The following is a 21,874-nucleotide window of genomic DNA, read 5'->3' as shown; positions in this document are numbered from 1 at the left end:
CCTTATACAATGTCATGGACTACACTTGCTCTTCATATTGAATATTGAAGACAGAATAAAATCAAGTTTATAAAATTACTCAGTGTCCAGAATATCTTGCTGCTAATTTTGTCAAGGCTGGGAACCGAAGCAATCATATTACTAGAGGGAGAGAGCACAACTTTGTAGTACCCACAGTCAGTGGCCAGGTTTCAAACATCTCTTATTGTACAGCAATAAAGGAATGGAACAAATTGCTTGCACATGTGAAAGCCAGTCATAGCATGAACCAGTTCAAGAAGAGAGCCAAAAGGTACCTAATGAATGTAGCGACAGAAAGGAAGAAGAATGATTTTTTATTTTTTTAGCTAACATATTTGTACATGTAAATGTATGTTAGCTGAAATTCGTTCTAGAATGCTGTTCGAGTGCTGTTACTGAACGAATTTGTTCCCATAAGGAATAATGTAAATTAGATTAGCCCGTTTCAGACCCCCAAAAATACACTTACAAAAGCATGTACAAAAATACACTTACATAATTGTTTGAGTTGGGAGCCATTTGAAATTTGAGGTACTACTGTAACTCTTTTTACCTTATTCCTAGTTTGATCGACACCATGCCTAACCCTTCTAGGGTAGGGTAGGTGCCTGAGCCCGAGCCTTTAGCTCATAAGACTGTCATTCCCATTAGCTCCCTTGGGGCGGGGATGGCAGACCAGAGAGGCCTAGCTTGTGGCTAGGCCTGGGGACAGTTAGTCCCAAAGACGAGGAGGTATTTGTACCTCCTCCCATGGGAGACTTAGGTCTCAGACACTCCCTAAAGAGGGAGCCAAGGCCGGGCCACCACTTGGAAAAGGCCCGGGCCGGGAGAATACCGGCTAATCTTTAATAATAATAATATTCCTAGTATATATTCTTTATAGTATAATAATAAGGTATTAAAAGGATCCCAATGGAAATAAGTCACTCTCTGACTTTTTTGGGTTATCCTAGGTTCTCTACACATATGCTGCTATGTATGATAATCTATGTACAGTAACTGTATTTGTGTATACCTGAATAAACTTACTTATAAAAATAAAAATGATAATTAGTACAGTTGAGTTAGTTAGCACAAGATTTAAAATATTTTGGATATAAGGTAGTAGGTTGGTAGACAGCAACCATCCAGGGAGGTACTACCGTCCTGCCAAGTGAATGTAAAACAAAAGCCTGTAATTGTTTTACATGATGGTAGGATTGCTGGTGTCTTTTGTCTGTCTCATAAATATGCAAGATTACAGGTACGTCTTGCTACTTCTACTTACACTTAGGTCACACTACACATACATGTACACGTTTATTTATACACACTCATCTGAGTTTTCTTTGATTTTATCTTAATAGTTCTTGGTCTTATTACTTTTCCTTTTATATCCATGGGGAATTGGAATAAGAATCTTTCCTCCGTAAGCCATGCGTGTTGTAAAAGTCAACTAAAATGCCGGGAACAATGGGCTAGTAACCCCTTTTCCTGTAAAATTACTAAAAAGAATAAGAAAATTGTCAAAGTGAGAAGTCTGAATGTGCGTGGATGTTGTGCAAATGATAAAAAGAGATGATTGTGGATGTTATGAATGAGAAGAAGCTGGATGTTCTGGCTTTAAGTGAAATGAAGCTGAAGGGGGTGGGAGAGTTTCAATGGAGAGGAATAAATGGGATTAGGTCAGGGGTTTCAAAAAGAGTTAGAGCTAAAGAAGGAGTAGCAATAATGTTGAAGGATAAGCTATGGCAGGAAAAGAGGGACTATAAATGTATTAATTCAAGGATTATGTGGAGTAAAATAAAGATTGGATGTGAAAAATGGGTTATAGTAAGCTTGTATGCACCTGGAGAAGAAAGAAGTGTAGAGGAGAGAGATTTTGGGAAATGTTGAGTGAATGCGTGGGGAGTTTTGAATCAAGTGTGAGAGTAATGGTGGTTGGGGATTTCTATGCTAAAGTGGGTAAAAATGTTATGGAGGGAGTAGTAGGTAAATTTGGGGTGCCAGGGATAAATGTAAATGGGGAGCCTTTAATTGAGCTATGTGTAGAATGAGATTTGGTAAGTAATACATATTTTATGAAAAAGAGGATAAATAAATATACACGGTATGATGTAGCACGTAATGAAAGTAGTTTGTTAGATTATGTATTGGTGGATAAAAGGTTGATGGGTAGGCTCCAGGATGTACATGTTTATAGAGGGGCAACTGATATATCGGATCATTATTTAGTTGTAGCTACAGTTAGAGTAAGAGGTAGATGGGAAAAGAGGTAAGAAGGAGGTGAAAGTGTATAAACTAAGGGAGGAGGAAGTTCAGGGGAGATATAAGCGACTGTTGGCAGAAAGGTGGGCTAGTGCAAAGATGAGTAGTGGGGGGGGGGGGGGGGGTGAAGAGGGTTGGAATAGTTTTAAAAATGCAGTATTAGAATGTGGGGCAGAAGTTTGTGGTTATAGGAGGGTGGGGGCAGGTGGAAAGAGGAGTGATTGGTGGAATGATGAAGTAAAGGGTGTGATAAAAGAGAAAGCTTATGAGAGGTTTTTACAAAGCAGAAGTGTTATAAGAAAAGCAGAGTATATGGACAGTAAAAGAAAGGTGAAGAGAGTGGTGAGAGAGTGCAAAAGGAGAGCAGATGATAGAGTGGGAGAGGCACTGTCAAGAAATTTTAATGAAAATAAGAAAAAATTTTGGAGTTAAACAAGTTAAGAAAGCCTAGGGAAAGTATGGATTTGGCAGTTAAAAATAGAGTAGGGGAGTTAGTATATGGGGAGAGGGAGGTATTAGGTAGATGGCGAGAATATTTTGAGGAACTTTTAAATGTTGAGGAAGAAAGGGAGGTGGTAATTTCATGCACTGGTTAGGGAGGTATACCATCTTTTAGGAGTGAAGAAGAGCAGAATGTAAGTGTGGGGGAGGTACGTGAGGCATTACGTAGAATGAAAGGGGGTAAAGCAGCTGGAACTGATGGGATCATGACAGAAATGTTAAAAGCAGGGGGGGATATAGTGTTGGAGTGGTTGGTACTTTTGTTTAATAAATGTATGAAAGAGGGGAAGGTACCTAGGGATTGGCGGAGAGCATGTATAGTCCCTTTATATAAAGGGAAAGGGGACAAAAGAGATTGTAAAAATTATAGAGGAATAAGTTTATTGAGTATACCAGGAAAAAGTGTATGGTAGGGTTATAATTGAAAGAATTAGAGGTAAGACAGAATGTAGGATTGCGGATGAGCAAGGAGGTTTCAGAGTGGGTAGGGGATGTGTAGATCAAGTGTTTACATTGAAGCATATATGTGAACAGTATTTAGATAAAGGTAGGGAAGTTTTTATTGCATTTATGGATTTAGAAAAGGCATATGATGGAGTGGATAGGGGAGCAATGTGGCAGATGTTGCAAGTATATGGAATAGGTGGTAAGTTACTAAATGCTGTAAAGAGTTTTTATGAGGATAGTGAGGCTCAGGTTAGGGTGTGTAGAAGAGAGGGAGACTACTTCCTGGTAAAAGTAGGTCTTAGACAGGGATGTGTAATGTCACCATGGTTGTTCAATATATTTATAGATGGGGTTGTAAAAGAAGTAAATGCTAGGGTGTTCGGGAGAGGGGTGGGATTAAATTATGGGGAATCAAATTCAAAATGGGAATTAACACAGTTACTTTTTGCTGATGATACTGTGCTTATGGGAGATTCTAAAGAAAAATTGCAAAGGTTAGTGGATGAGTTTGAAAGTGAACATAGAAAAGAGTAAGGTGATGAGGGTATCAAATGATTTAGATAAAGAAAAATTGGATATCAAATTGGGGAGGAGGAGTATGGAAGAAGTAAATGTTTTCAGATACTTGGGAGTTGACGTGTCGGCGGATGGATTTATGAAGGATGAGGTTAATCATAGAATTGATGAGGGAAAAAAGGTGAGTGGTGCATTGAGGTATATGTGGAGTCAAAAAACGTTATCTATGGAGGCAAAGAAGGGAATGTATGAAAGTATAGTAGTACCACCACTCTTATATGGGTGTGAAGCTTGGGTGGTAAATGCAGCAGCGAGGAGACGGTTGGAGGCAGTGGAGATGTCCTGTCTAAGGGCAATGTGTGGTGTAAATATTATGCAGAAAATTCAGAGTGTGGAAATTAGGAAAAGGTGTGGAGGTAATAAAAGTATTAGTCAGAGGGCAGAAGAGGGGTTGTTGAGGTGGTTTGGTCATTTAGAGAGAATGGATCAAAGTAGAATGACATGGAAAGCATATAAATCTACATGGGAAGGAAGGCGAGGTAGGGGTCGTCCTCGAAAGGGTTGGAGAGAGGGGGTAAAGGAGGTTTTGTGGGCAAGGGGCTTGGACTTCCAGCAAGCGTGCGTGAGTGTGTTAGATAGGAGTGAATGGAGACGAATGGTACTTGGGACCTGACGATCTGTTGGAGTGTGAGCAGGGTAATATTTAGTGAAGGGATTCAGGGAAACCGGTTATTTTCATATAGTCGGACTTGAGTCCTGGAAATGGGAAGTACAATGCCTGCATTAAGGAGGGGTTTGGGATATTGGCGGTTTGGAGGGATATGTTGTGTATCTTCATACGTATATGCTTCTAAACTGTTGTATTCTGAGCACCTCTGCAAAAACAGTGATTATGTGTGAGTGTGGTGAAAGTGTTGAATGATGATGAAAGCATTTTCTTTTTGGGGATTTTCTTTCTTTTTTGGGTCACCCTGGCTCGGTGGGAGACGGCTAACTTGTTGGAAGAAAAAAAAAAAAAAAAAAAAAAGGTATTATGAAGTACTTGATAGTACAGCCTCTCCTCACTTAATGACAGAGTTAGGGGCCTAAGACCCCGTTGGTAAACGAATTCGTTGCTAATCGAGGAATCGCCCCTTACTGACACTTAAGTGTAACCACCCAAAATTAAAACAATCAGTTTTATGTTTCCTGGGAAATTCCTTTCAATCTGTTTATTATTAATGGTAATACAACATAAAATAAGTCAATGACTTGCTTCTGAGATATTCCAGTAAATGAATGCATAGCTGATTACTTGTTTTTTTTTTTTTTTCAAAAAAAAAAAAAAATTGCACTTTTTTCAGTCTTTGCGTAGGATAAGAATGATTTACACTTCAGGTGCATAGCGCGTAATGTTTTCTGTAATGGTCACGGTCACTTTTTTTTATCCCTCCCCATCTTCCACCCTTCCATACCTCTATTATGTCAGTTTTCATTAATTTTGGCATCTTTATCATGCTTCTATGTTATTTATGTTATACCTAATATTATTCTGGAATAAATATGATAGGTAGATAACCTTTATTCATTGTAACAGTATAATTATACAACATTTTATAGCGCCAAGAGGCACACAATATTTTATAGTGCCAAGAGGCATACCCCTCCATGCATCACAGGTCATCATGAGTTACTGTGGCACTGCTGCATGACTCTTATATGCAGTGTTCCCTTGACTTATGAGTTTAATTCATTCCATGACCGAGCTGGTAACTCAGTTTGCTTGTATGTACACGTCACATCAATTTTCCTCGTTGAAATTAACTGAAATGCCATTAATCTGTTCCAGTGCAATTCCTGGCTCTCGGGAGGCAGGAGAAAATACTTTAGTATAACACTAATATCAACTCTATGGCTTATTTATCCATCACAATTGATCTAATATGACATAATATACAATATAAATAACATATAAACATGATATATACTCTAGAATGAATAAAATATGTCATGCGATGAGTGGAGGTGGCCACTCCTAAGGTAAAAATAATTATCCCTCTGACCATATCTTCCCATTCTTGCTCTTCTGAGGTCATATTATAAGAGAAAAAGGAGTGTTTGTGAGGCTAACTGCACTAGATCACTAGTTTCAAAAGGAAAACACTGAAACAAAGCAATTTTCTTGTGCTTTTCTATGATATCATGCTTTAATTCAATGGACATCATCATCATCCTCCTCTTCTTGGCACTGTCCTTTGCACTTACTTTCTTAGGACCCATGGTTAGAAAAAAGAAATTTGGCAAAATAACTGCACATAAAGCACAAAATGCTGGGATGCTGGGTGGATGTTACGGCGTTCACTGCGCCAACTAGTGGCGGCGTATCTGAAGCTCGCTTGTGACTCAGTTTTTGGCTTTCAACTCAAAGCAAAAAATCAACCGAGTGACGGCTTGTAACTCGGGAAACTCTCATGTCAAGATACCACTGTATTACAGAAAACAATAAAAAAGTAAAATACACATACAAGTTAAGCTTACAGTAAAATAGCTTAAGAATCTGGCAACATTTCAGTATAAGTATCATCTTTGTACCATGTGTCTACAAAGAATTATAGACATTTTACAAAAATTATTTTTATGACACGGCGAGTAATATCCATCTAAACGTGTTGTGAATTTTCAGAAAATTTTCCGATTTTTTTTTTTATTTTTCTGTAATACATTAAATTCACCATCTTACATCGTTATGAAGTAGGAGGAGCTTTATAAATAAGAGAGGGAGAGGCGAGCAGTAGCATTCAGTACCTGGTTAGTCATCATGGGCGTTGGATGTTTGCTATGGCGCTAATAAAATGTTGTGTAATTACACTATTATTATTAATAAAGGTTATCTATTACATTTATTCCAAATTCATATCAGAAACACAATACCCTAGAACTGTAATAAAGACGCTGAAATGAATAATATATGCAATACAGTATTATGTGAATGGGGTAGATGTGGAGGCTGCCACTGCTTTAGGATAAGATAATAAGATAGAAATGCTTTCTCATGTGTAGCTCTGGTTTATAATGAAAGAAAATGGTGTTTAAAGCAAGGTAAACTCCTAGATCACACGCGCTTTAAATGTCATAGGTACTTCGTATAGGTTTGGTAGCCGACATTTAACCCTTTGAGGGTCAAGACCCTTCATCATGAACTCCTACTAAGGGGGGGGGAGGTAAAGGGAATGGTAGAGAATCTTTTCCCAATGGTAAAGACACCAAAAGTACGAAATTTGATGGAAAACTTACGAAATTATGCTCTCGCAAAGATAGTGGTCTTGATATTTACACATTGGCGATTTCGCCCACTTTGAGCCCTATTTTTGGCCAATTCCAATGTTCCAGTCAACTAAAATCTTAGCTATTTTGCTAGAACTCCATTTGTTCTATAGATTGAGTACAAGAAACCGCCCATTTACCGATTTCAACTACCCAATAAAGTGGTCAGAAATTGGCAATTTGGCCAATTTCACACAATTTCAAAATAGGGTCCAGAATGAACAAGACAGACATTCCTGGCCATAAAATAACATTTTCACATCTCCAGGCCCCTCTTATATTACTCTTGCTTTCTATTTTGAATATTTATTTTTCTCACAAAAAATAGATTTACTGTTATGCAGACTACTGCATTATTGTAAAAATGGTATAAATAATATCAGCGCACTTGTGAAAGAATATTAGACTGACCAGTTGACGTATATTGGACATGTGGCGTGATTTGTTTACTCTTGAACATCGGCAAAAATTGAACATTTCCACTACTTTGTGCTGTATAATCCTCCGGGTTTAGTGCTCACCCCTTGATTATAATAATAATAATAATGAGCTCAATTTCAAGGCACTTTTCATTGTGAAACCAATCAAAATCATATCTATTTGTGTAGTATATCTTCCAGTCTATCAGACGAAAATACAACAATAAATACCACATGAAAATACACTGCAAAGTCACTGTTTTAAACCAAAAACACGGTCAGTTTTTTTTTTCATTCTACACTGCGTGCTGCAGGATTTTTTTTATGCTGTGCACACTGACCACGCAGACCCATTCTTTCATATGTAGCCTACCAGCTTTCTTCCACCAGATTTAAAGGCACTAGAATTTTGGAGTATAAGTACGTGACTGACGCTGGCTGTTAAGATGTAGTATATGTGGGTGACCGACCCTCAAAGGGTTAAAGCACTCCAGAGAGATTATTAAGCTGCCATGATACGCTGAGAACGTAAACACACATACAAACACACCAGCTAACCCCTTTACTGTGAACTTCTTTTGTACTCTAATTTTCCTCTTGTTTTTTCTCTTCCAAGAGGAAACCAACAGGAAATTTGTACAAATATGTAGTCTTGGAGACTGAAAGCTAGTGTACTGAATGGCTGTAGGAAGGAGATTGAGATGCTTGATGCTGCACTGCCTGTTCATGACCAAAGTTCTTGTACAATATACAATAACTCGTCAGAGAGCCTGTTGTAACTCTGAGTTGTCAGTAAACAAGTACAGTGGACCCTCGACCAGCGATGGCATCGATTAACGATAAATCTGACTAGCGATACATTTTATCGCAAAAATTTTGCCTCGATTAACGCTAAAATACTCGACCAACACTATTCGTTCCGTCTGAGACGCGTCCACTTCTGGCCAGTGTTTACAAGCCAGCCACCCACCGCGGTCGCTTCCAAGCATACAATCGGAACATTTCATATTATCACAGCCTTTTTAGTGATTGCACCTGCAAAATAAGTCACCATGGGCCCCAAGAAAGCTTCTAGTGCCAACCCTACAGCAAAAAGGGTGAGAATTACTATGGATATGAAGAAAGAGATCATTGCTAAGTATGAAAGTGGAGTGCGTGTCTCCGAGCTGGCCAGGCTGTACACAAAACCCCAATCAACCATCGCTACTATTGTGGCCAAGAAAACGACAATCAAGGAAGCTGTTCTTGCCAAAGGTGCAACCAAGTTTTCGAAACTGAGATCGCAAGTGATAGAAGATGTTGAGAGACTGTTATTGGTGTGGATAAACGAGAAACAGATAAGTCACTCTGACTTTTTTGGGTTATCCTAGGTTTTCTGCACATATGCTGCTATGTATGATAATTCTATGTAACTGTATTTGTGTATACCTGAATAAACTTACTTACTTAGCAGGAGACAGCATCTCTCAAGCAATCATTTGTGAAAAGGCTAGAAAGTTGCATGACGATTTAATTAAAAAAATGCCAGCAACTAGTGATGTGAGTGAATTTAAGGCCAGCCAAGGTTGGTTTGAGAGATTTAAGAAGCGTAGTGGCATTCATAGTGTGATAAGGCATGGTGAGGCTGCCAGTTCGGACCACAAAGCAGCTGAAAAATATGTGCAGGACTTCAAGGAGTACATAGACAGTGAAGGACTGAAACCTGAACAAGTGTTTAATTGTGACGAAACAGGCCTGTTTTGGAAGAAAATGTCAAGCAGGACGTACATTACTCAGGAGGAAAAGGCACTCCCAGGACATAAGCCTATGAAAGACAGGCTTACTGTGTTGATGTGTGCCAATGCTAGTGGTGATTGCAAAGTGAAGCCTTTATTGGTGTACCACTCTGAAACTCCCAGTGTGTTCAGGAAAAACAATGTCGTCAAGGCTAATTTGTGTGTGCTGTGGAGGGCAAACAGTAAGGCATGGGTCACTAGGGACTTTTTCTATGACTGGTTACACCATGCATTTGCCCCCAATGTGAAAAATTACCTATTTGAAAAGAAATTAGACCTTAAGTGCCTCCTGGTATTAGACAATGCTCCTGGTCATCCTTCAGACTTGGCAGAGCGACTTTCTAGGGACATGAGCTTCATTAAGGTGAAGTTTTTGCCTCCTAATACCACTCCTCTTCTAAACACTAAGAAGATCAATGCTCTCCCCTCCTCCCATCCCATCAATCATCACCAGATCTTCAATAAAGGTAAGTGTCATGTAACTGTGCATGTAATCTTCAGTTTGTGTGTATTAAAATTAATATTTCATGTGGTAAAATTTTTTTTTTCAATACTTTTGGGTGTCTTGCACGGATTAATTTGATTTCCATTATTTCTTATGGGGAAAATTAACTTGACTAACGATAATTTTGACTAACGGTGAGCTCTCAGGAACGGATTAATATCGTTAGTTGAGGGTCCACTGTACAGTGGACCCTCGGGTAACGATGCCATCGGATAGTGATAAAATCAGATACCGATGCGTTTTTGCGTAAAAATATTGGCTCGGCTAATGATAAAAAACTCAGTTCAGGACATTCGTCCAGAACGTGTCCGCGCAGCCTGAGCCCATATACAGGGTAGTGTGCCATTTCTTACAAGCCAGGGAGGACGATTCTACGCGTATATGCGATATATTTTGTATCATTCCATTTTTTTAGTGCTTGTAACTGCTAAATAAGCCACCATAGGCCCAAAGAAAGTTTCTAGTGCCAGCCCTGTGATAAAGAAGGAAAGAAACACAATAAAATTCAAGAAAAAACTCGTAGCAAAGTACCAAAGTGGAGGAGGAAGAGAGAGGGGTGAATGTGCCTTCTACAGTGATTCTGCAATATGTACAATACTAAAGCAGCAGGTATCGATAAAGGCTATAGTGCCAGCCAGCGATAAAGTGTAGAATTAACAGTGTAGTAAGTAAGTTAAGTAAGCGATAGAAAAATGAAACGAAAGTAACTCTCCAATGTTGTTTTGTGTGTATCGGGCCGCTGAACATATACTGGCCTGCTACGTATCTTCCACCACTAACCCTCTGCCAGCATCTCCTCCATCAAACTAATTAAACTAACATCTCCTCCAAGGTAAGTGTAAATATAAAAGTGTAATTTTTTTTTTTTTTCAACAAACCGGCCGTATCCCACCAAGGCAGGGTGGCCCAAAAGGAAAAACAAAAGTTTCTCCTTTTTCATTTAGTAATATATACAGGAGAAGGGGTTACTAGCCCCTTGCTCCCGGCATTTTAGTTGCCTCTTACAACACGCATGGCTTACGGAGGAAGAATTCTGTTCCACTTCCCCATGGAGAAAAAGTGCATCTGTAAATATAAAAGGACCCCAATGGAAATACGTAAGTCACTGACTTTTTTGGGTTATCCTAGGTACTTTACACACATGCTGCTATGTATGATAATCTATGTACATAACTGTACATGTATTTGTGTATACCTGAATAAACTTACTTATTTATAAATTAAAATGTAAATATTTCTTATTTATAAATTACGTTCATATATTGTTTGTGGATAGTGGTGGTGGCAGAAGCCTCCACCACCACTAATATGTATGGCTTCTCTCAATGGCCATTTTAAGCCCAACACCACCACTTCCATCACTTATTCTCACGTACATTATGACATATTTTATTCATTCTAGAGTATATATTATGTTTCTGTGTTATTAATATTGTTTATGTCATATTAGATGAATTGTGATAGATAAATAAGCAGTAGAGTTGATAATAGCATCATATTGAAGTACTATTCTGTCAAGCCTCCTGACAGCAGGAACAGATTAATTGGATTTCCATTATTTCAGAGGAACTGGGTGCTAGCGACCACAAATCAATTACATTTAGCATTGAATGGAAGTACGATAGTAGCGATAACTCAATAACAGTCCCAGATTTTCGCTTAGCAGATTACGTTGGGCTTAGAGAACACTTATCATCTGTTGACTGGGGTAACGAAGAGAGCTATCAATATGACAGTTTTCTGAACACTATACATGCTGCTCAAAGAGCGTTTATCCCATATAAAGAAATTAGATCAAATAGAAATGACCCAAAATGGATGAATAATAGGCTCAAATATCTACTAGGGCATAAGAAAGGAATTTATAGGCGTATCAAAAGAGGTGAGGGTCATCTTATGAATCAGTATATTGACATTAAGAGGGACATTAAAAAGGGGATAAGAAAAGCTAAAAGGGACTATGAAATTAAAGTTGCTAGGGATTCTAAAACTAACCCAAAAAGTTTTTTCCAGGTCTATAGAACAAAAGTTAGAGATAAGATAGGTCCCCTTAAAAATAACTATGGGCACCTTACTGACAAAGAGAATGAAATGTGCTTGATTTTAAATAATTATTTTCTCTCAGTTTTTACACAGGAAGACACTAACAATATTCCAGTAATTAATTTTTACAGTGGGCTAGAAGAAGATAAATTATGTAACATCACAGTCACTAGTGAGATGGTTGTGAAGCAGATAGACAGACTGAAGCAAAATAAGTCGCCGGGTCCTGATGAGGTTTTTTCAAGGGTTCTTAAGGAATGCAAAATGGAACTCTGTGAACCATTAACTAATATTTTTAATTTATCTCGTCAAACAGGTGTAGTGTCTGATATGTGGAAGATGGCTAATGTAATTCCTATTTTTAAAACAGGGGACAAGTCGTTACCGTCAAATTACCGCCCAATAAGCCTGACCTCAATTGTAGGCAAATTACTAGTCAATTATAGCTGAGATTATAAGAAGCCATCTCGATATGTATAGCTTGATTAATGATACTCAGCATGGATTCACAAGAGGCCGGTCTTGTCTAACTAATTTATTAACTTTCTTCAGTAAAGCTTTTGAGGCTGTTGACCACAATAAAGAATTTGATATTATTTACTTAGATTTTAGTAAGGCTTTTGATAGAGTTCCGCACCATAGACTGTTAAAGAAAGTGGCAGCTCATGGCATTGGGGGAAAAGTGCTCTCGTGGATCGAGTCATGGCTCACTGACAGGAAGCAGAGTGTGTCCATAAATGGGGTTAAATCTGAGTGGGGATCTGTAACAAGTGGCGTTCCACAGGGGTCAGTCTTGGGCCCATTGTTGTTTATAATATATATCAATGATCTTGATGAGGGAATTACTAGTGATACGAGCAAATTCGCCGATGACACAAAGATAGGTAGGATAATTGATTCAAACGTAGATGTTATGGAACTTCAGGAGGATTTAAACAAACTCTATTCTTGGTCAGAAAAGTGGCAGATGCAGTTCAATGTAGATAAATGCAAGGTTCTGAAGCTTGGGAGTGCCCATAACCCTAGTACTTATAAGTTAAATTATGTAGAACTTAGCCATACAGATTGCAAAAAGGACTTGGGGGTTATGGTGAGCAGCAACCTTCAACCAAGACAGCAATGCCTAAGCGTACGTAATAAGGCAAATAGATTACTGGGATTTATATCAAGAAGTGTAAGCAACAGAAGTCCAGAGGTCATACTGCAGCTTTATACATCATTAGTAAGGCCTCACCTAGATTATGCAGCTCAGTTCTGGTCTCCGTATTACAAAACGGACATAAATTCGTTAGAAAACATTCAGCGTAGGATGACTAAATTAATACACAGCATTAGAAATCTTCCTTATGAAGAAAGATTGAAGACTCTTAAGTTACATTCACTTGTTAGACGAAGAATGAGGGGAGACCTGATCGAAGTGTATAAGTGGAAGATAGGTATTAATAAAGGGGATATTAATAAGGTCTTGAGGATGTCTCTCCAAGAGAGAACCCGCAGTAATGGATTTAAATTAGATAAGTTTAGATTTAGAAAGGACATAGGAAAGTATTGGTTTGGAAATAGGGTAGTTGATGAGTGGAACAGTCTACCTAGTTGGGTTATTGAGGCTGGGACTTTGGGTAGTTTCAAATCTAGGTTGGATAAGTACATGAGTGGGACTTTCACATCAGAGCTTATTTCTTGGGTGGCATTGAAAATTGGGTTGGGCAAATGTTTTGTTAGTGGGATGAATTGTAAAGGACCTGCCTAGTATGGGCCAGCAGGCCTCCTGCAGTGTTCCTCCTTTCTTATGTTCTATGTTCTTATGAGGAAAATTAATTCGGCTAACGATAACAGGTTAAGGACAGGCTCTCTGGAATGGATTAAAATCGTTACCCGAGGGTCCACTGAATGTCGGTAAGTGGGGTGAGGCTGTATTACTATCGACTCAAGTGACTGACAACTTTTTTTTTTGTGTGTGTGTGGGGGGGGGGGGGGCTTTATGTAATAAACATGACTGGATTATCCTTATTATTAACTACTGCTAGCCTTTCGGGATTATTTCAAAGCAGAAATAAAAATACTTCTTCAATCAAGTTCATTTTAATTATTCCGTATAACTAAAGGAAGCTTCATTGTAGAGCATCTCTCCAACTGATAAACATTTGAAATAATAAATAAGTGTTAACATATGCACATAAATATACAAGACAAAATGACAACTTCCAACAAATATGTGAACATGGACTAGGGTTCTTGAAGACACGACAATTGCATGAAGTTAATGATAAAAAAGATGCATAATAATATTCCTAGCATCTTTGGTAGTAATAAAAAAAAATCCTGCCAATTCCCTCTTCAATTGAAAGAGAGAAACCACCAGGGATCATATACAAACATAAGAAACCACAATTATGATACAAGGTGTTGATTCAGTCAGTATGGGCAATCTAAGCGGGACTCCCTACAGTGTTCTACTTCCTTTAAGGCAGAAAACACCAAGTCAATTTGGTCTTGAAAAATGGGATTTATATCTTTGGCAACTATTTACAAAATTAAAAAAAAATTCTTTACTGTACAAGGTGCCTGCTACTCATGAGAAGACAGGTCTATCACACTAGGTGTATGTACAAGGTGAGCCAATGGCTATCAGTGCTGCCCCAAGTAATCAACAGAACTCCACAATTCAAACACAACACCAATACAGATCCAGCTGTTTCTTTCAAACAAGGGACATTTACGTATTACCACAAGACAATGCCAAAGAAAGACATGCAATTATATACATGTTCACCAGTGTGATGAACTTTAATGGCAATATGAAACAATGTAATAATGGTCTTTATTTGGATCTAAAGTAAGGCAGAATTTCATTTAGTTTACTTTGAGGATAATATAGTTAACAATAACACTTAACTGCTCTATGAGTACTGCACAAAAAGGCTTTTCAGTGAATTTTAAACGATTTTTAAATTAAATAGTATATCATAAATCAAAATTACATCACAAAAGCAGTAATCTTTTTTTTTTAATTTGTAAGAAAAACTTCTGGTCAATATAGAGTTCAGGTACTTGGCGAAACTTTGTCGAGTAGCTAATTATTTATTTCTTGTACTTGGCTGAACTCTGTTGAGTAGCTATTTCTTAATGTGCAGGCAAAGTATCCACACTTAAGAATAAATAATTTCTTGTGCAAATTGTTACCTTGGGATATACTGTATTAAAAAAAAAAAAAAAAAAATTAAAGATAATTTTTTTTTTTCAACAAACCAGCCATATCCTACTGAGGCAGGGTGACCCAAAAAGAAAAATTGGAAGTTTTTCTTTTTAAATTTAATAATTTATACAGAAGGGGTTACTAGCCCCTTGCTCCTGGCATTTTAGTAGCTTCTTACGACATGCTGGCTTACGGAGGAAAAATTCTTTTCCACTTCCCCATGTAGACGAGTTAGAATGTAATAATAAAATGTATGGTTCAAAGTAACATGCATGACAAATCAGTTGTCAGTAATTACATGACATGCCTGGGCAATCAGCGATTAGTATTCAGTCACATGACTCACCACGACAGTGGAATACACAGTTTAACATCTGTGTAGGTTAGGTTGTTAGATATTTTTTGGTACATGAAAATAACCTAACCTATGGATATGCTGACCTATGTATCTAGGCTGTTTATGAACCGAGTATATTACTGGAACACCAAGTCAATTACAGATGCTGACTGGGCAAGCATGCATTTCATTATATATGTACATTCTTCCTCTGTCAGTTTATATGTAACTAAAATCTTCCAAAATAACAATTTGTATAAGAAAACTTTTTTCCCTGGGTTTAGATACCTTGCTTGAATGTTAAGAAATGAGTAAATGGTCACATTTAGCTAAGTAGCTAACCTCTATACTTTAAGTTTTTTATTCTGTAACACAGTCAACTCTTTCATTAACTGCATTCAAACAAAAAAATATATATATATGTAATAGTATTCCTTCCTCCTTTCATTATAGTAAGCATCATACAAAAGTACAAGGTAAAGTGTTTAGATAATGCATGAATCTACATACTTTTAGTGTATTTAAGCATCTGAAAATAATCTCTTGCAATATCTATAGTAATTTTGTTCACACACCTGATATAAAACTAAATTTCAAATTATTCAGACATGTTAAGGAAAAATCATGAATAACTTGCAGATGATCTACTAAAACAAAACTGTACTTCCTTGGTTTGGTGCTGCTTTATTTCAATTATATTTCCCATTTCCAAATTATGAAAAACTGTTTCTTCTTTTTTGGGTCACTCTGCCTCAGTGGAAGATGGTCAGTATGTTAAAAAAAAAAGAATTACGTTAGCTAAAATTCACATGCCTCGTCATAAACTACACCATAAATATTCCTTCCAAATTTATTGATACAAAAAAAAAAAGTACCCATATTAGCTTTTAAATATCAACCTTCATATTGAGCAAGGGCATCCTTGAGCATGTCTATTTCTCTATTTCCTTCTCCCGTCCCCCTTGATATGATAATTAGGACATTTGTGGAACAGTTAGGTATATTCTTAAACATTTCGCCTACACAGTAGATTTCTTCAATCCAATACAGAGGCATATCTTAATTATCAACCTGTCAGTATTGTATACCATTATCATATTCAAACTCAAGACACTACAACACAACAGTATCTTGGTACAGGGACATTTTTGACACCTTTGCCTGACCACTGGTTGCAAGCAAGATGGGTTAGATTTGAGAGGGACCTGCTCAGTAGGTTTTCTGCATTGCCTCTCAATCACCACCTTCTTGCTTCTACTAGAGGACCCTGCCTCTTCTATCAAAATTTTCTCAGCCTCATCTTGACAGTATACAAGTCTCCATTCTGTTGCTTCAGTTTCACATTGTTCCAGACTATGGAACAGAACTCTTCTTCAGGCTGAGGGACTGATCTCCTCAAATCTATGTCTTGGATGGTGATGGACTGATTATATTGCCTTTACATCTATCTCTACTGAGGCCTCTTCTGTATTTGACTGAAGAAGCCTACAGTGTAGGCAAAAATGTGTCAGAATAAAGATACTTGTGTCTTAAATATCAACTTGTTGGTATTGTTATTGTATACTATTACTATACTCCCCCTTGATATCTATGTAACAATTTTGTTTTATTCCCCTTATCTTTAGGCTTAGCAGTACAGTACTCTGAATATCAAAAGCAGGATTTATTTTTGTTGTTGGTTTAAGTTTGCAGCACTACTATTGTATACTATAGTTATATTTGTATGTGGACAGAAGCAATGAAAATATATTCTTCATCCACAAATGAGATAAAGCTGGTGTGAATACTTGAAAACTTTTGTCACTTCCCTTAAGGTGCTTTGACACTTTAAAATATCTCGCACATGCTAGTGTTTTATAAGGAATTCCAGATTATATTTGTACCAAATCTTTGTATTTTTGTGTAGTTTTCAAATTTTCTTTGTATCATGGAGGTGGTTTGTGTATTGTAAATACTAAATATATTATAAGAACTATGTGGGTCAAGCATATATGATATACAGGCTGTATCTTCCATCTCAAAATAACCAATTTAAACTTATATACAGAAATTTACTATTTGTTTAAATAAACATTATTCAAGAGTTTTCTTTATTTTCAATGACACATAGTGTCAAATAATGGAGGTGAAAATTATACTTTCTCCATTTATCTTCTGAATAAATCACCGGGCATATAATACTGTGTTTAAGTTTGACATATTTAACACCATTGCCAGAGGTGTGCAGTTGTGACTACAAGAAAGTTTTAGGCACTGGTATATTAACCTAATATCCATAAACAGTCTGCTTTTCTATAATCCCAATGAGAGTATTTTGTTTCACCATTATCAGTTACAACTTCTCCCTGATCCTGTTTTGAATACAGGTCACCATCCACTCTATACTGCACCTCAAGACATGAAGACATGATATGTTTTGCTTATATTTAGTCTTCATGGTTTAGGTAAATTTTGAGACCTTTTTCTTTAGATCTTAGAGTACTGTACGTAGTCGAGGAGCTCGGGCATGAGTACTGTAGATCACGGTTCAGGCGACGATTCTCAGATTTTACAAGCTCACGACGTTCATCTTCTGTAAGTTCCTTCAACTTTTCTGTCTTATCCCTAGGATACAAAGAAAATAAGAATATATTACACAATGGATATTAATTCGTTAGAAAACATTCAGTGAAGAATGACCAAATTAATTAACATTGGAAATCTTCCGTATGAAGAAAGATTGAAGTCCCTTAAATTACATTCACTTGTAAGACGAAGAATGAGGGAAGACATGATCGAGGTGTATAAGTGGAAGATAGGTATTAACAGAGGGGATATAAGTAAGGTTTTGAGGATATCTCTCCAAGAGAGAACCCGCAATAATGGATTCAAATTAGATAAGTTTAGATTTAGAAAGGATATAGGAAAGTACTAGTTTGGAAATAGGGTAGATGATGAGTGGAACAGTCTGCCTAGTAGGGTTATTGAAGCTAGAACCTCGGGTAGTTTCAAGTTTAGAGTGGACAAATACACAATGAGAGGGGTTGGATTTGAGTGGGACTTGCACGTGAGTAAATAGATTTGTCAGAGCTTATTGTCAGGGTAGCACTGAAAGTGGGCTGGGCAAAAGTTCTGTAATTTCAGTTTGTAGAATTTAAGATAATTTCAGAAATGAAGTAATGAAGTTGTAAAAATGCCTTAAAAACTAGAAAAGCTAGAGTCCCATCACTAATCCAATAATAATTTGACGATTTTCATAACCTGACAGATGAAGGAAAAATACCTAAATATTCATAAGAAATTTTCAAGTTATGAAGTGTTTAGACCAGTGGATACACTAGCAGTTTAAAAAAGTTCTTTAGGTATACAATACAATACAGCCTCTCCTCACTTAACGACGGAGCTCCGTTCCTAAGACGATGTTATTAAACGAATTCGTCGCTAAGTGAGAAGCATACTATAATGGTAGTGGGTTTGTGAAGAGGTTGTATAAATGTAAAATGTCACACATCAATGTGATTTACACATTTTTACCTGATTTCTAGTGCTTTTTTCCCCACAACCTCACTTATGACCAGACCTTCCTGGTGACTGCTAATAACCAAGATTACTCCTCAATCTCTCTCTCTCAATTTCACTTTTTGAGCTCATTTGTTTGTGCACACACACTCTCTCTCTCACTCTGTCACTCATTCACACACATACACACACACACACACTCTCATGCACTCTGACAATCCAGCTTCTGCTCACTTCCCCTGCGCATGCACTTACTGTACACTGTATTGTAGTTCTGTTGTCTTTATACAAATAACCTGCACATGGGCGAAATTAACTCATGAAGATATTTCAGTCCTGCTTGGACCATTAACTAGTCACACTGTGTGATTAGTTAATAGTCCAAGTCAAACCAAAATGTTGTCATAAATTTCTTTCTCCTATTTGCAAACTATTCTCTGTTCTCTTTATTTAACATGTACAAAGTTGCAAGTGTAAAGGAAGAGAATTGAATTTTAAATAATGAGCAGATATTCTTTGCTAAGAAAGAAATTTAATTAGATATACAGTAGGGCCCCGCTTTACAGCGTTCTGCTAATACAGCAATTTCAAATTATGACCAAAATTTGCTATATGGCGAATGGTCTTTCAAATACAGTGGACCCTTGACTAACGCTATTAATCCGTTCCTGAGAGCTCATCGTTAGTCAAAATTATTGTTAATCAAGTTAATTTTCCCCATAAGAAATAATGGAAATCAAATTAATCCGTGTAGGACACCCCAAAGTATGAAATTTTTTTTTTTTACCACATGAAATATTAATTTTAATACACACAAACTGAAGAAGACATGCACAGTTACATGACACTTACCTTTATTGAAGATCTGGTGATGATTGATGGGATGGGAGGGGAGTGTGTTGATGGTGTTAGTGTATAGAAGGGGAATCCCCTTCCATTAGGACTTGAGGTGGCAAGTCCTTTTCCGGGGTTACTTCCCTTCCCTTTAAATCTCTCAAACCAACCTTTGCTGGCCTTAAATTCACTCACATCACCTCTAGTTGCTGGCATTTTTTTAATTAAATCATCATGCAACTTCCTAGCCTTTTCACATAGATCGCTTGAGAGATGCTATCTCCTGCTATCTGTTTTTCCTTTATCCACACCAATAACAGTCTCTCAACATCTTCGAGTACTTGCGATCTCAGTTTCGAAAACATAGTTGCACCTTTGGCAAGAGCAGCTTCCTTGATTGCCGTTTTCTTGGCCACAATAGTAGCGATGGTTGATTGGGGTTTTGTGTACAACCTGGCCAGCTCGGAGACACGCACTCCATTTTCATACTTAGCAATGATCTCTTTCTTCATATCCATAGTAATTCTCACCGTTTTTGCTGTAGGGTTGGCACTAGAAGCTTTCTTGGGGCCCGTGGTGACTTATTTTGCAGGTGCAATCACTAAAAAGGCTGTGATAATATGAAATGTTCCAATTGTATGCTTGGAAGCGACCGCGGTGGCTGGCTGGCTTGTAAACACTGGCCAGAAGTGGACGCGTCTCAGACGGAACGAATAGCGTTGGTCGAGGTTTTTAGCGCTAGTCGAGGCAAAATTTTTGCGTTAAAATGCATCGCTAGTCGGATTTATCGTTAATCGATGCCATCGTTGGTCGAGGGTCTACTGTATGGTGCGCTACACCTGGTTTGTTTACATTCTCCGTGAGCACATATCTCTGTCTGGAAATTTTCTAAAATTTCAAGAGTTTTAATTTAAAGTTATTGCATATTTTATATGTACAGTAGGGCCCCGCTTTATGGCATTTCGCTTTATGGCGTTCCGCTAATACGGTCATTTCAAATTATGACCAAAACTCGCTATATGGCTCCCCCCACGTGACTTTCTAATATGGTCACCACGCCCCACCCGGTTTGTTTACATTATCTGTGAGATCCAAGCACTAAGTCTCTCCATTATGTCTGGAAACAACAAAATTTCAAGTGCTTTTAAAAGTTATTTCATATTTTATATATACAGTGGACCCCCGGTTCGCGATGCTATCAGTATCCAATAAATCCGGTAACTGAGTCGCAGAAAATTTGCCTCGCTTCCCGATACAAAACCCGGTATGCGATGTGGTTCGTACGAGATGTGTCCATGTGTGGCCTGAACTGCCCCGTGTGTGCCAGTGTTTACAAGCCAGCCAGCGTGCGCGCATCTAAGGATACATTCGGTACATTCCATATTATCACTGTTTTTGGTGCCTGTTTTTGCAAAATAAGTCACCATGGGCCCCAAGAAAGCTCCCAGTGCCAACCCTTCGAGACCAAGGGTGCTAATGACTGTTGAAATGAAGAAAGAGATAATTGCACAGTACGAAAGTGGAGTGCGTGTGTCAGAGCTGGTCAGGTTGTATAGTAAACCCCAAACAACCATCTCTACTATAGTGAGCAAGAAAACGGCAGTCAAGGAAGCTGTTCTTGCAAAAGGTGCAACTGTGATTACGAAACAGCGACCGCAAGTGTTAGAAAATGTTGAGAGACTGTTATTGGTGTGGATAAATGAAAAACAGATAGCAATCATTTGTGAAAAGGCTAGGCAGTTGCATGATGATTTGTTAAAAAAATTGCCTGCAACTAGTGGTGATGTGAGTGAATTTAAGGCCAGCAAAGGTTGGTTTGAAAGATTTAAGAATCGTAGTGGTATACATAGTGTGATTAGTCATGGGGAGGCTGGCAGTTCAGACCACAAAGCAGCTGAAAAATATGTGCATGAATTCAAGGAGTACATAGAGGCTGAAGGATTGAAACCTGAACAAGTGTTTAATTGTGACGAAACAGGCCTGTTTTGGAAGAAATTACCAAGCAGGACCTACATTACTCAGGAGGAAAAGGCACTCCCAGGACATAAGCCTATGAAATACTGGCTTACTCTGTTGATGTGTTCCAATGCTAGTGGTGATTGCAAAGTGAAGCCTTTATTGGTGTATCACTCAGAAACTCCCAGAGCATTCAGGCAAAAGAATGTCCTCAAGGCTAATTTGTGTGTGCTGTGGAGGGCAAACAGTAAGGCATGGGTCACTAGGGACTTTTTC

The 21,874-nt window shown here is 37.8% G+C and overlaps 1 protein-coding gene across 13 annotated transcripts in view; it reads right to left on the bottom strand.

Moving 5' to 3' along the window:
- Window positions 1-13,840: 13,840 nt before the first annotated feature.
- Usp47 (ubiquitin specific protease 47) overlaps window positions 13,841-21,874 on the bottom strand; it is a 433,614-nt gene continuing 425,580 nt past the window's right edge. For all 13 annotated transcript variants that reach the window (XM_070083998.1, XM_070083999.1, XM_070083995.1 and 10 more), the window contains one exon: window positions 13,841-17,914. In XM_070083998.1, the coding sequence (XP_069940099.1) occupies window positions 17,737-17,914 (178 nt within the window). In that variant the 3' untranslated portion in view covers window positions 13,841-17,736. The remainder of the gene's footprint in view (window positions 17,915-21,874) is intronic.

Source organism: Cherax quadricarinatus, chromosome 11 (genome assembly GCF_038502225.1).
Source record: "Cherax quadricarinatus isolate ZL_2023a chromosome 11, ASM3850222v1, whole genome shotgun sequence".
Classification (NCBI taxonomy): domain Eukaryota; kingdom Metazoa; phylum Arthropoda; class Malacostraca; order Decapoda; family Parastacidae; genus Cherax; species Cherax quadricarinatus.
The sequence above is the reverse complement of the archived record's forward strand: the minus strand, read 5'-3'. Positions and strand labels throughout refer to the sequence as shown.